Consider the following 16,094-nt stretch of genomic DNA (forward strand, 5'->3'; position numbering starts at 1 on the left):
TATTTTGTGTGTATGAGTGTTTGTATTTCTGTGCACAATGTGCATGAGATACCTGCAGAGACTAGAAATGATGTCAGGTCCTCTAGTACGGGAGTTACAAACAGTGTGAGCTGCTAGTGTGTTGCTAGGAGTTGAAGCTGTTATCTCCAGCCCTCCTCTTTTGTTTTAAATATAGCATGTGTTAGATTTTTGAGACATTGTGAAGTATATTTCATGTTAGTATATAATACCTTTGATCCTGAAGCAAATCCAACTAAGTATTAAGAAACAAGTCACATGACTTTTCCTAACTCCTATGCAAATCATAGCTGCCAGTCAGCCAGATGGCTCCAGCAGATAAACATGCTTACTCAAGCTTGGTGACCTGAGTTTCATCCACATAAGGGTGGAAGGAAAGAACCAACTCCACAGAGTTGTTCTAGAACCTCCAAACATGTATCTCCTACTATAGTCACACTTAAGCAAACAAACGAAACCTACAAAAATACCAGCTTTATTGTTTGCCTTAATATTTTTCTGGCCAAAATCCTAGCAAATGTTATTTAAATCAACCATGCTTTACTAATCAAATGAAAGCTCTCAAGAGAAAACATGTAGAGAAGGGGTTATAAAGGATGTTACCTTACCTTATAGTCAAACTTTCACACTAAGATACTATTTATCGGAAGTTTATGAATTCCTGAAATATAGCCTTTATATCTAGATTATAGCAAGCTACATACCAGATGCTTATAGCATGCTTACTAGGTTAGAAAAATGAAATTGATTGGTTACACAAAATAGGTTTTTATTGGAACAGCCTATCATTATAAAGCAGTTCATTTGGATACAACAGAAAAGTGCTGCTCCATTTGGTCTCTCGTGGATATTTTTCACCAGTAATTGTTCTGAAAAAAACAGAAGCCATACATATCAGATTTGCAAATGATAGAACCGTAAGGCTTAATTAATAAAGTGCCCTGGTCCCAGGAGCATGAGTACCTTGAAAGATCACAGCAGGCAAAGGAAGTGGGCTGAAAAACATGGGATAAAACTGAAGTAATAACTATGAAATCTCTAAAACTGCTTACAAAATAAGCTAGGTTTTCAAATATCTGATTCTGGATTTATTTATGAAGAATTTATTTGAAAAAAAAAAGTTATTTATTCTCATCAACCAGTATGACCTAGAGCAAACAGAACTAGGATGTGAGTAATGTTTTAGCTGTGTTTGGATTCTCATACAAAGAGGAGCTAGATGAGCTTGTGAGACTAAATTGATAATGTTTAAACTTCAACCAGAATTCTAAATAAGGAATATTTCTTCATGTTACAATTTTATATAGTTATCGATAAATATATATATTTAGAGCCAGGCATGCAAGGTGTCTAACTGTAATCCCAGTACTGGGGTGGCTCAGGCAGGAGGATTATGATTTTCCCAACCTGAGATTCATAATAAGACAGTCTTAAAAACCAAAATAAGCCAGGTGGTGGTATAGGCCTTTAATCTCAGAACTTAGGAAGCAGAGGCAGGCGGATCTCTTTGGGACTAGCCTGATTTATACAGGGTGACAGGGTGAGTTTCAGAATAACCAGGGCCACACAGAGAAACCCTGTCTTGGAAACACACACACACACACACACACAGAGCTTATGAAGGCTGGAGGAGGTAGGAGGAGATGGCTCTTCTAAAGGATCCAGATTCAATCTCTAGGACACATAGAGCATCTCACAGCCATTTGTAACTCCAGTCATAGGGATGTAGTGGCCTCTTCTGGCCTCTGCAGGCACCAGGCATGTGCAGGTAAAACACTCAAACACGTAAGATAAAAGAAAAGAAAACCATACGTAGTTTTATTTATTATACCTCCCCCCCAATACCACCACATAGTTCTTGTATTTGAAGTTCCTGCTTTGTTTGGAGTTTATTCATGTGTTTGAATTTTTGTCCTATACATTAGCAGTTTTCTAATCTTTATTTGTACTTAGTGAATTTTTTTAATTAAAATAGCTCCTTATTTTTCTAGGAAAATTTTGAATGACTTATCTTCTGATGCACCAGGGGTGCCAAGGATCGAAGAAGAGAAGTCAGAAGAGGAGACTTCAGCCCCTGCAATCACCACTGTTACAGTGCCAACCCCAATTTACCAAACTAGCAGTGGGCAGTATAGTGAGTAATACATTTTTCTATTATAAAAAGTGAGAAGGAAAACTGTTGGATTCTCTTTAAGGAAGTGATGAGTGCCACGGCTTTTGCTGCCAATATTGTTTGCACTACTGTCAGACATTATTAAAGAATTGTTAAAAGGCATTTATGGAAATGTCACTTTCTTTTTTCTTTTACCCTATCTTGCCTTCCACCATGTCTCTTACATGATTCACACACAAATTACTATTTTTAATTTTAGCAAGATATTGGCTTGCCAGCCTGTAATTTGTATTCTAGCTGTATTTAAAGTAGATGCCTAAAAGCAAAATTTTTAGCTTTTCCAGCACTTGAAATTTTGGCATTACTTATAAGGGAGGGTATTTTTTTTAAGATTTGCTATTTTTATTTATGAGTATGTGTGCCTGCGTGAGTTTATATGCATCACATGTGTGCAGCAGTTCTGGAAAGCCTTTGGATCAGATTCCTTGGAACTAGAGTGACAGACACTTGTGAGCCATCTAATATGGGTGCTGGGAACCAAGCCTAAGTCCTCTACAAGAGGATTAAGCATTCTTACCCCCTGTGTCATCTGTCTGGACCCTAGGGATGGTGTTTCTGATAAACTGTCTTTACTATCGATGATAACTGAGCTAAATAAGCTGATATGGATTTTTCCCTTAAATTATTGGTAGCTGTAAAAGGGTCCATCTTCCCACCCCACCCTCACCTCCATGTCTGTGTGTGTTTAGTTTGAGATAATTTCATATCCAAATTATTTTAAGTGTTCAAGATGGTTCTTCTCTGACATTGGACTTGACTTTTTTCTCCTCCAGCATGAACATACTGAGGGGTATAACATATTCCTGTCCTAATTTATGACTTCCCGGAGTCTCACTAGTGAACTAGAAAAGATGATTTTTAGAAGAGGCATACAAGAGCTGATGGGGAGAAGTATTGGGTTTCCTACCATTCCCTTAGATGCTTTAGTTTAAATGTACTAGGACTTTGAGATTTATTTTTTAAAGCTTTATTCGTTTTATATACTATTGTACATGCATGTATGCCTTTGATGAAACTGATTTGGCATTATGTTCTTGGTTTTTCTTTTCCACTAAGAAACAATATAATGAATACTAACATGTATGGCAAACTATTTATTTTGTAACTTGTTTATTTTTAATTTTTTAAAAAATTTTATGTGTGTGGTTACTTCGCATGTACATCAACACCACATGTAGGTGGTGCTGTAAAGCTGGCTAAGGGCATTGGACCCCGAAATGGAAGTCACGGGTGGTGGTGGTGGTTACCCACCACGGGGCGCTGGGGATTGAAGTTAGGTCTTCTGCAAGAGTAGTCAGTGCTCTTAGTCAGCTCCACAGCCCTATAGTGTATAACTTGTAAAGCTAACATGCTTACCAAACTTTAAGAGTTGGATTTATAATATCTATAAACTGTAAACCTCTTTCTCATCCTTTCCCACTAGGAGGGATTATATATATCCCTCCTTCTTCATTCTATGTTTTCCATAAGCTGTCTGGTACAGAATCTCAGCTAATACAATTTAATTGTATTTAGATTATTTAAGTTAAAATTTAACATAATTATATTTCCTTGTTCATATTTATTGGTAGTGATTTAATTATACTTAGAGATAATGAGTTTCTTATTTTAATGAATTTGGTTTTGTCAAAACTATCTTACACTTTTAAAGTAATCAAATATATAAGTAAATACTGCACAGTTAAAAACATGTTTAAATCTTAGATGAGACTTATATTTTCAAAGAATTGTTGTGTCTGTGTGTGTGTGTGTGTGTGTGCGCGTGCGAGAGAGAGAGAGAGAGAGAGAGAGAGAGAGAGACAGAGAGCGCTTATTTAGTGTTTAAAACAACTACATCTGTTACATAAGAACAGATGTTTTTAGATTTCCAGGAAAAATAACAAAATCAAATGATCTTACCAGAGTAGCCCATATCTTTTCTCGTGTAGTTGTTTCCTTCCATTCACTTTGAGCCTGTTGCTGTGTGATCAAGAAAATAGTAGAGTGTTAATTAAATACATTTGAATTTGCAAACTAACTCTATGAAAAATGAAGATTCGATTTTGTTAACCTTCTGACTCTTTAAAGTTCTCCTTCCCCTACCCTCTTCATGTATTTTTATTTTATGTGTCTGGATATTTTCTTTGTGCACCACAGGTGTGTGTGCAGTGCCTGCAAAGGCCAAACAAGGGTGTCCAATCCCCTAGAACTAGTTGAACATGGCTGTGAGCCTCCCTGTGTTGGGAATAGAACCCAGGTCCTCTGAAAGAGCAGCCATGGCTCCAGACCTTTCCAAGTAATCTTACAAAATTAATTATAGAACAATTCTTTAACATTTTTTAGACATCTAAGATAGTAAAATCTGGGATTAACTAACATAGGATTATATATGCTTGTATGTTAATTTCCACAAATTTATCACCTTGATAAAGTGACTAGTAATCATAAACTCATAGCTCTTGATTGAACAGTGAATTATCAATGTTCTGTGTACACACCACTCATGATGGTATAATTCCCTAGAGCTCATTGATATTTCCAAACTAATTCACTTCTGTTAAACAGTAGCATAATTAGATACATTAATACCACACTCTTTTTACTTTCCTTTTAATGCATTTATAATCCATTATGAATAGCTGAGAACAAACCTCAATCAATAGGGTGGATTCCTACCATGTGTGGAGGTTTAATTCTCAGCACTTGACCATGCATATACAGACACATATACACTTTATGAAATTACTCAGATAAATTATAATTTTTAGTCTTTTTTGGGAAACTTGATCCTTAGATTTATCTGAGAAGTCAATCATATTTTTCAGTTCTGGTATCTAGAGATTATGTATTCCAAACAAGATAAGAACTTAGCTTTCAAGTAACTTTTTCTGTGTACTGTTGTGTAAGAGTGATTTGGGTGAGCATTGATTAATTTTCATTTGCCAGATAGTAGCTAGTGTGCTTACTCATCAAACAGTCAATAGAAGACTCTATGAAGACCCAGACATAGAGCTTAGAACTAGATGAGGTGCATCTAAATGGGGGTCTTGGATCTACTTTTAAGCTTCATGAGACACTCATAATAACTGAGGTCCCGGTCATTTCACGTCTGTCATTGATGAGATTTTTGGTGGGGATGATAGGTGGTAGGTGCTAGAGACTGAACCTAGGGCCTTGGACATTAATGTATCACTGATTCTTCTTTTTCTTTTCTTAAATATTACTAATTTCATTTATTTATTAACTCCTAGCTCAAGTGATTTTTTTTTCTTCCTTACCCGCTTGAGAAGTGTCATGCTTTCACATGGCTGTCTAAGTGCACTACTGACAGAGTTTATAAATTGCACTAAGAGTCAGAAAATATAATTTACTAACAGATAGCTTTATTAGTTATACTTTTAACAAACAAATATTGGGTGCTTCTTATATTAATTTTTTTCTACCTACAAAAATGTATTTACAATTAAAGCAGCAGATAGTAAAAAAAAAATATATGAGGGAGTTAACAGTGCTGTAAAGGGAAGTATCATTGTAGGGCAGGACCTCCTTGGAGTTTAAGTAAGTTCAAAAAGAGTTTGAGTTTTCACTTTTTATATTGTTACCACGCATTATTTATTGTAGTACAGTTCATAGATTACATTTCTCTCATAGAAATTTGATATGGTTTCCTGAATACACAGTTAGTTACTTGAATATACCAAGTCTTTCTTGGTGATACTATTTTCTAGAATAATTTCTCCTAGATTATGCTTTGCTAATTGCATGGGTTTAGTGTGTTTTAAAAGTCTTATGTGGTATTAATTAAACTTGTAACAATAAAATTCATTGGGTTTTAGTTGCCATTACCCAGGGAGGAGCAATACAGCTGGCTAACAATGGTACCGATGGGGTACAGGGCCTGCAGACATTAACCATGACCAATGCAGCTGCCACTCAGCCGGGTACTACCATTCTACAGTATGCACAGACCACTGATGGACAGCAGATTCTAGTGCCCAGCAACCAAGTTGTTGTTCAAGGTAATAGAATTAAGAATTCATACATTTGGTACATTCTTTTAAAAATCAATGTGTATACTCATGAAAAGTAAGTATATTGCAAAGCACTACTAAAATAGTTTTCTTCAGTATAGATTTAGATATTAACAATTTAGATATGTATGTATTTAATACATAACTATTTCTCATGAAACTTTCCTCTTGAACGAAAATGTCGTGGCATAAAAACAACTATCTTTTAGCTTAAAAAGAGCAATACCTGTCTTTATTTCTCAGGGCTGGGAGAAACAGGCAACGATAGAAGAGAACTGAGGAAGCTGTAGCCAGGCTGTATGGCCTCAAGTAACACCAGCTTCCTTGGGCCTCTTTCTTCTCACCTCATTGTGTGCTACATCACTATTAAAGAGTTTAGTGGATTCTGCTCTCTGTTTTGTTTGTTTTTCTGTTTTTTCTTTTGATTTGTTTTTTAATTTTTACTTAAAAGGAATATAGAACTTTTCTAAAGTCATCAGTTTTGATTTTGGATTAAAACATTCCAAAAAAACCATATGTCGTGCAGATCTTTGCTCATGGAGAACAAGTTGTCCTTAAGTCCTCGATGGACTACAGGATTTTGGTTTTTTTCCCAAATATTTCAGAAGTCTGGAGAGTGTTAACTATTCTCCATTAATTCATTGAAGAGTTCATAATTTATAACAGACTAAAAATGTATAGACTAAGAAAATAATATTTGCTTCTAAAAATATTTTTGTTAATAATAACTAATGTTGCCTGTGTTAATGAGAGTTATATCCCTTCACAATGGGTAATTACTTTTGGATCATACCAAAACACCAAGTAGAACACCTTTTGTTTAAAAATTTTTAATATATTCATACTATATATCTTGTTATTAGACCAATGATATTTGAAAAAAATATTTTGCTTATTAGTGGGAGTAAAACACCTTTTCACTTTACATGCAGGTACTCAAAAAATTGTAAAGCAGGATGTCAGTGAATTTGAATTCTCAACGTCAGTTTGAATATGGTAACATGTTTAGTATATAAATCTTTGTCCCTCAAACGATACAATTGGTATTTTTAACTGATACAGATGATTTTATAAAAGACCTTCAAAATCTCTCACATAGTGCTAGGGTACTTAATTAAAGCATATTATGACACTGTTTCTAGAAGCAAATAATAGACAAATAGTGATTTTTTTTTTTTTTACATATGGAGATTATATGGTTAGGAAAATCCAAAGCTTAGTGAGGTGGCACACACCTTTAATCCCAGCACTTGGGAGGCAGAGGCAGAGGCAGAGGCAGGTGGATCTCTAAAGCCAGCGTGGTCTACATAGTGAGTTCTAAGACAGCCAAGGCTACCCTATCTTAGAAAACTGAAAAGAAAAAAAAAATCGAGCTTTTAAAAATCCAGCTTTTACTTTTTTAGTTATTATCACTTATATTAAGGTCTGTTAACATATACCATGATTGTTAATCAAATGTCCAGTTTTTCATACTTTGAGTTTTGTTTGAATTAGAGATTTATAATAGTTTACAATATGCTTATTTTCTCTTCTATTTTACTATTATGAAAAATCATGGTCGTTTTTATGTTGTGGCAAGAGTCTACTTGAGTTTTTTTAATATGAATGTATCCAAATCAAGGGAAGACCCTGAGCCCTATATCTAGGAGGATCATTTATGCTGGCCCCACTTTCCTCTTAGACTTAAGGTCGACAAGTATGTAAACCACAGAACAGATCTCCATTCCAGTACAACATAACTATAAGACCCAGCAAGGACACTAAGACATCCTTACTGTAGATGTACTAATAGTACAGTAGAGTGGGATCTTCTTTTTAGCTAGAATCATGTTCCCTGTTTCCCTTTTAACCTAAGTATGTTTGGATTGGTTGAGAATGAGTTGAAATAATTGTAGTGTTTATATCTTGTTTGCTCTTTTTTGCAGCTGCCTCTGGCGATGTACAAACATACCAGATTCGCACAGCACCCACTAGCACCATCGCCCCTGGAGTTGTTATGGCATCCTCCCCAGCACTTCCTACACAGCCTGCAGAAGAAGCAGCACGAAAGAGAGAAGTTCGTCTAATGAAGAACAGGTATAGATATTCCAGACACTTAAATGCTATAAGTCAAGTATATCTGTAAACTCTTCTCTGAGTGCCTTTACATCTGCTAACAGTAGGTTCTGTGCATTGATTTTTCTTTTTCTGATCGAATTCGTGGGCATTGCTAAAGCTTTGTTAAGTTGCATTTATAAGATGGCTAATGGGACTGTAGGTCAGTGTTCAATCAAAAAGTAATTTTTTTCATAGTTTTTCCATAAGAGATACATACATAGTACATAGCTTGAATGAATTTGTACTTTATTCTAGTCATTAGGATAGGTTAATTAAAAAATTTTATCATAAGTAATATTCATCAAAGTGTCATTTATGTATATTAACATTAGACTCCAGTTTATTTGCATTAAATTTATTTGAAACAAATATACAGTAGCCATTTTTGTTTTAATGAATACTTTCTTTTGCATTTTTATACTCTTAAAATTTTATTTATGCATGTTTTATGCATATGTGTGAATGCCTACATGTATGTATGTGTACCACACTCATACCACAAAGGGCAGAAGATTATATTAGATCTCTTGGAACTAGAATGACAGATGGTTGTCAGCCACCCATCTTGTTCTTTGTTTTTGGGTCAAAGTCTTGCTGTGTGGACCAAAGTGGCCTGGAACTCTTTATCCTCCTGTCTCTGTGAGTGCTGAGATTACAAGCTTGTGCTACCATGCCTGGTCTTAGGGGCCATGTACTTTCTTTACTCAGAGTAATAATTTAGCATCCAAATACTTTTAAAATAGAGTAATTCTAAAAAATATATGATATTCCTGATAAGCTTTAATTCATAGTTAATGTTAGTCTTCCAAAATTAAAGTGTTACATAGAAGAAGCTAATAAAACATAGGTAAAGCCTTTCTTAGAAACTTATTTCCTTTCAGATGTTTTTAGTTGGCATTGCCATCTAACAATAAATGAAGTTATTAATATGGAAATGATCAAAACAAAACAAATATTCTGAGGACGCCACTCGTTGGTTAGGTGTTCACCATACAAGCAAGAATACTGCAGTTCAGATCCCCAGAACCTATATAAAATGCTTGGTAGGGCCCTATAATTCCAGTCTGATGACATAGATTAGGTTCCCAGGGCAAGATGGTCTGAAAGCTCTGGGTTGAAAGAAATCATGTCTCAAGAGAAAGCTGAAAGCAACATCCAGGAAGATAGCCTTCACACACACAAACATGGGAAAAAGCATCAAGGGGTGATCGATAATGGGAGAGGGAGTTGAAAACTAAAAGAGAATCAAGGTGAATAAAGATATAAACTATTTGAAATTGACAAAATTCTTGTTTTACCCCAAGAGTTAAGTCAGCATCATTGTTCCTGAAATAATCTTAACTGTCACACTCTTAGTAAATGATGTCTAGCTATGAAAAAGGAGAAACCCATTCTGAGATATTAGGGTAAACTTGAAAAGAAGCCTTGTGACTTTTATTATACACCAAACAACTATATGTAGTTAAGTTATAATAGAAATGTACCACCTAAGTTATTTAAATGTATTAGTAAATATGAATTAAATTGCACATTAATATATTCTGTTTTAAACTATTAAGAAATGGTTGACCTAGCCGGGTGGTGGTGGCACACGCCTTTAATCCCAGCACTTGGGAGGCAGAGGCAGGCAGATTTCTGAGTTCGAGGCCAGCCTGGTCTACAGAGTGAGTTCCAGGACAGCCAGAGCTACACAGAGAAACCCTGTCTTGAAAAAAGAAAAAAAAAAGAAAAGAAAAAAGAAAAGGTTGACCTTTTCTAAAAGTAAGAAACAATGTTGTTTATGAAGTCTCAAGTAAAGGCCTAATTATCAAATTTAAGATAGCAGCACTTACTAAAGAAAACAAGCCTAAGGAGAGACAGTAATCAGAATTTTTTTTTAAGGATTTGAAATTATGTCTGTGTAATTTGGCTCTTAGAATAAAAGGTTCATCTTCTTACAGAGAAAGAGAGGCTGTGAAACCATGTGCAGGGAGAAGCAGCACTACCTTATTTCTTCCTTCCCTTCCATGCAGTACTGGGGATTGTCCTGAGGGCCATGTTCATGTTAGATATGCACCCTACCACTGATTTATACTCCACCCAGCCCTATTAAAATTTTTAAAACTTCCAGACAGGGTCTTGCTGTTACCCAGGTTGATCAGAATTCACTCAAGGATCCAATAACACATACCCATCCCTAGCCCATCTCTGGGATCATGTAGCAAAGCTTAGTTTCAATAAAAAAAAAGTAGCCAGGCTGCCTTTTCCAGTCTTTCTGTCTCAGCCTCCTGAGTAGTTGAGATTATAAGCCTGTGCCAGCCAAGACTACTAGCATTATACCTTCTTAGTTGCCCAGAGCATTGCCCACTTATAAACACTCGTTAGATTTACCAGTAGGCACAATGCCATTTTTTCTCCATTTCTCAGTGTTAGTGTTCTGAAAGTCACTCTGACAGAATCCCTGAGAAATCAACTTAAAGAAGAAAAGATTTATTTTGACTCTCAGTTTCAGCAGTCCATGGCTACTTGGCACTATTGATTTTTGTCTCATGGTGAGGCAGAACACCATGGCCAAGAGCCTGCAGTGGAACAGAGTGGCCCATGTTTTAGCAGACCAGAGGCAGAGAAAGAAAAATGTGTCTGGAGACTGGTAGTGGATCTCACACAATGGAAAGAAGGTGACTCCCCAAAAATCGTCCTCTGTTTTTCTTCTGTGTGCTATGGTGAGCATATATCTCCTCAGTTACCTCCCCTGGACACACAAAAACAACTAACTGTAAAAGGGTGATAATGTAGGAAGTGATAGAAAACAGCACTCAGGTTGACCTCTGGCTTCCACAAGCAGATGTATCTGTACAGACATGCACATGGAAACATTACATATGCTTATACCACACTGTATGAATGAGTGGATGTAAGTTGTTTTAAGTGATTGGAAATTATGGCATAGCCTCCAAGGGCATAACTTCATGACCCATTTCTCTTCAGCTAAGTTCTACCTCCCTAATTTTCTCATATCTTTCTATGCAATTATGAACCTATCCATGGATTAATCCATAAATGAGGTCAGAATACTCATAATTGAGTAACTTCTCAGAACATTGCTTTTATTAGTAGCCAAGCATTTTCAGGGGCATTCCAGTGAAACCATAATCTACTCTACTACTGTCACTACCTCCAGTATACACCAGGTTAGGAGAGCAGTTCTTAAGATAGTTGCTTACATGAGGTCTACAAAGCTGCCTGATTTAAAAGCAGGAACTGTAATAAGATGCTTTTGCTTAGATTTAGTTATACTTTCCATCAAAGAGACATTTCCCATACTCTGAAGTAGTTTTTTTCCAAGGGTACTTTTTAAGCTTTCCTAGAATCTGGCTTCTGTGACCATATCATTTACATGTGCCTATTAAATTACAGGGTTCCCCATATACCTGGCAAGTCTAGCATACTCTTCTTATTTAATTTTACCTGTGTGGTTAGCCAACTTTTGAATGCTCAGTACACTAACCTAAGCTTCTCTGATTTATTCTAAATTACAGTATGTATTAGGCACTAACCTTCACACAGTCTATCTCTTATAGCCAGATCTTATTCCACTTTGCAGAAGAGAAAGAAAGTAAATACCAGAGAAAAGCTAAATATGCAGTCAGATGTCCTGTATTTTAAGAAACCTGTAAGATGGCCGGGCGGTGGTAGCGCACGCCTTTAATCCCAGCACTTGGGAGGCAGAGGCAGGCGGATTTCTGAGTTCGAGAGTTCGAGAGTTCGAGGCTAGCCTGTTCTACAGAGTGAGTTCCAGGACAGCCAGGGCTACACAGAGAAACCCTGTCTCGAAAATAAAACCAAAAAGAAAAAAAGAAACCTGTAAGACAGTTTGAACCTGTGTCTGGTGACAAACCTCATGAGCTTGTTTCATCCTACTGTGCCTCTAAGCAGAGTAAAACACATTGTGTCTGGATACATAGCATAAGGAAATAACTGTAGAGTGCTTTTCTGGGATATCCATTTTGCTCAGAGTCAAAAGAAACAAACTCCAGTTTTAAGAGGAAATAAATTCCAAAGAAATTAATACTATAGTAGTTGCTTTAAGCTGTATCTCCAGAATCACCATTTTGGTATCATTGTTATTGTACATTCTTCAGTAGACAAATTAGAGCATCATTCACCAGAATAAATGACCCTCATATTCATTGAACACAGCCCATCTTACACTGAACTGAGGAGGAAAAAGTTGAGGAGCCCCAAAATTCTACGGTGTGCGAGTTGTCAATTATTCCAAAGTGAAGATAATTGGCAAACATTTTGTGTTACTATAGCAACAGTCATAAAATCTCAGCGTCTTAGAACAACATGACCTCCTCCTCTCATTATCAGTTGTACATTGTCAGCTCCAAGTCAGTTGCCATGGCTTATCCTCATTTCTCACCCTCATTGCCAGCTGCTTCCTGGATCCCCACCAAGAGGGAGCAGCACTTTCAAGACCTAGCCTTTCTGTGACAATGGGGAAGGGACAGGGCCTGAGTGTAGATATCAGACATTTTTTTCAGGAGTTGGCTCTCTGCTTCTGCCTTGTTTTGAGGCACAGTCTCTCCTTTTTGCCACCGCACTGCATTAGGAGTGCTGTAGTACAAATCCAGCTTTTTGTGTGGGATGGAACACAGTTAGGCTTGTTCAGTGTGTGCTTTTATGCCCTGAGACATCTCCCCAGCCTACTGTTTTAAATCATATACTTTGGCTCTGGTGAAAACCATGTTTATTTGTGTCTATTGGCTATAACTCTGGGAAGGACAAGCCAAAGTCAGTGGCCTGTGGATGGGGATTCTTTGCACAGAGAGGGGGTGGTTGTGAGTAATACAGTTTACTGCCCTTACTGTTAGATAGCCTACAGTGTAGAGGGGGTTTAAATAGGGTTTTCAGAGATGGAAGTAATAAACTGTTAAATAGATTTTACCTTATTAAATTTAAAAACCTTACTTCAGTGAAGAACAAAAGAAAAATAGCTAATTAAACATTAAACTGGGAGTTTTTAACAATGTCATATTGGAGTTGAGGATATGGATTGGCAGATTTACAGAAAATGAATAAGGTAAAAATATGAAAAATTTCAAACTATAAATTTGATACTAAGTTGCATCTATCCAACTGCATACAGTTCACCATTAAAACTTAAAATATATCTCATTTTCATTGAGATTAGAATGTTCTTTGTTGAAAAAAGTAGACTGTGTATTATCATTTTTCCAAATCAGTACAAGTAAAAACAGCATAAGCAAAAATTTTAATTGCCTCTAACTGATCCATCTAAAATATTAAAATCCTGTGTGCGTGCGTGCGCGCGCGCGCGCGCGTGCGTGTGTGTGTGTGTGTGTGTGTGTGTGTGTATGTGTGTGTGTACGTGCGCAGAGAGAGAGAGAGAGAGAGAGAGAGAGAGAGAGAGAGAGAGGGAGGGAGAGAGGTACATACATACATACATTTTGGCATATAATTTTTAACCTTTTATTTGAAGTACTTTTAGATTTACACAGAATGAGAAAAATTGAGCTCCAAGCCTAGCACTGGTAGGTAAAGGTAGGAGGATCTCCAAGTTCAAGACCAGCATGGTCTACATAGTTCCAGGACAACCAGGGCTACACAGAAAAACCCTGTCTCAAAGAAAAAGAAAAAAAAATTGTGTTCCAAATACCCTTTCTTCAGCTTTCTGTCATCTGAACCATTATATAGCCAGAGCTTGTTATCAAACCTCAGAACTGCATTGCTTGATCTTAAGGAAGGTCTTAGGCAAGTGTCTATAGCACTGTGAGTTCATAAAGCAGCACATCCATTATATACAACACCGTACTTCACAGAATTCTTCCCCATGCTCCAGCTTGCTCTTTCTTTCTGCCCCCTCTTCTGAGCTTTGTAGGACTTGTTATAGAGGTTTTATTTGGAGCAGTGCACTCATCAGTCACTTATTCAGGACACTTTGATCAGTTTGAAGCCTCTGTATTGACTGCTGCACACTGCATAAAAAGCTTCTCAGACCCAGGTTAAGAGCAGTACTAGTCAATGGGTATAAAGAAATATTTGGAAGGCAGTTTTGCAATATATGCCCATTCAGGAAAACACCAGAACTAGTTTGTCACACATACCCCAGTCCCTGCTTAGGGACTATATCCTCCCAGGCCATGGGCATTTGAACATGTTTACATTAACAGGCATGAATTTCCTCCTGTGGAGGAGGCCTTGAATCCAATCAAAAAGCAGTTTGTTCCCCACTTATATAACAGTCACACCATTGTTTCACATACCTGTGGGCATATCTTGCCAAGTAGGATGATGTGGCTGGACTTTGCTACTTTGTATGTTCTTTTCCCCACTCCCTTACTCCCATTTCACCTCCTATCACTAGATAGGAGAGAAAGAAGGAAGGGGGGGGGGATCTGAATCTGATTTCTTGTTTCTTCTTTGATGACACCTACCAGCAAACCACAACCAACTCCCCTGAAGGACCACCAAACCGAACCTCTCAGGGCCCTAGCATTTATATACCGTCTGAAAAGTTATCTGCAGCTTTCAAAAACAGGCCTTTGCTAGAGCATGAGGCAAATCACAGTGAGCTGCTACTAACAGTACAAAGCAGTCCCATGTCCTTACACCTGGGATAAAAATGAAAGCATATTCTATAATATTTCTATATATTTGTTTAAAGAAACCACTACATGATGGTATTATAGCATGTAGGGTCTGCCCTGGGTAAGTCCACTAAAGATTTTTCTTCTCAGTGATCAGCATAGCACCATCAGCATGACACAAGGCAGCAAACAGAGATAAAGTTTCCAGATCAGTTCCAGCTTGATTTCCCTGTGTCCAGCAACTAAAGTGTTTTGTGTTTTAGAAGTAGTGTGATTGTCTAGTTATATTAACCAAGTAAGAGCACTGGCAATAGCCTGTGTTGTGTTGGGAATCTTTGAGGTCTGTCTGACCTTTGTAGGGAGGTGTCTCACTCCTGACACTGATATTTTCATTTAATAACCCACATCTTCTGGAAGCAGTGTCCACCCATGCATGCTATGATACCATTCTACCAGGGGAGATATGCTACAAGTATTTGTTGTAGTGCCATGACTATTACAGGAGCAGTGATTTCTGGTTAGATAAGAGGCCTGCTCCACAAAATGGAATGTATGCTTTGTATTTTATGTTGCTCTGAAAAATCCCTATGGAAAATTAAGGGAGGTAGTTAGGACTTACTTCGGTTTTATTTAGAGGTTTAGTGACTTGTCAACTAGCTCTATTGCTTTAGGCCTGAAGTAATACAAAATATTACGCCAGTATAAACATGTGGCTGAGGCTGCTCACCTCATGGCAGGTAGGTGACGGGAAGAGGTCAGGTCTGTGTTATGGGAAGAGACTGTCTTTAAAAAAAATCACCATAAGAAAGACCTTTCCAAGGCATCTCTCAGTCCAGTCAGTTTGAGAATCAAGATTAAATATACTTCTTCTGGTATTCATTTTCTATCCCAGGTTCCTTTTGATTAGTGTTTATAGAGTATCCCTTGCCAGCCTTTTGTTCCTCACATATATGTCCTCTAAGAGAACATATAATGAATACATTGTCTAATTTTTTTAATTAGATCAAGAATTAGCAAACTGTGTACTATGGATCAAATCCATGTCCATCGATGTGCTCATGCCAACAAACAAAGTAAAATATTTACTGTCTGATATTTTATAGAAAGAAAATTGTCTTCTGATTGTGTGTATGTTTGTGTGTGTATAGTGTGTGTAGTGTGTGTGTGTGTGTGTGTACAGGTCCTCCTTAAATATGTATACAA

The 16,094-nt window shown here is 37.0% G+C and overlaps 1 protein-coding gene across 5 annotated transcripts in view; it reads left to right on the forward strand.

The window, feature by feature from the left end:
- The window catches only part of Creb1 (cAMP responsive element binding protein 1), a 72,727-nt gene that overhangs the window by 37,968 nt on the left and 18,665 nt on the right, over positions 1-16,094 (forward strand). For 3 of the 5 annotated variants that reach the window (XM_028765833.1, XM_028765834.1, XM_028765835.1), the window contains 3 exons: positions 2,010-2,152; positions 6,007-6,189; positions 8,127-8,277. In XM_028765833.1, the coding sequence (XP_028621666.1) occupies positions 2,010-2,152; positions 6,007-6,189; positions 8,127-8,277 (477 nt within the window). Of the gene's footprint in view, positions 1-2,009; positions 2,153-6,006; positions 6,190-7,133; positions 7,198-8,126; positions 8,278-16,094 lie in introns of those variants that run through there. The other 2 variants (XM_028765837.1, XM_028765836.1) reach the window with 2 other exon arrangements.

This window comes from Grammomys surdaster, unplaced genomic scaffold (genome assembly GCF_004785775.1).
Source record: "Grammomys surdaster isolate TR1022 unplaced genomic scaffold, NIH_TR_1.0 165, whole genome shotgun sequence".
Taxonomy (NCBI): Eukaryota; Metazoa; Chordata; class Mammalia; order Rodentia; family Muridae; genus Grammomys; species Grammomys surdaster.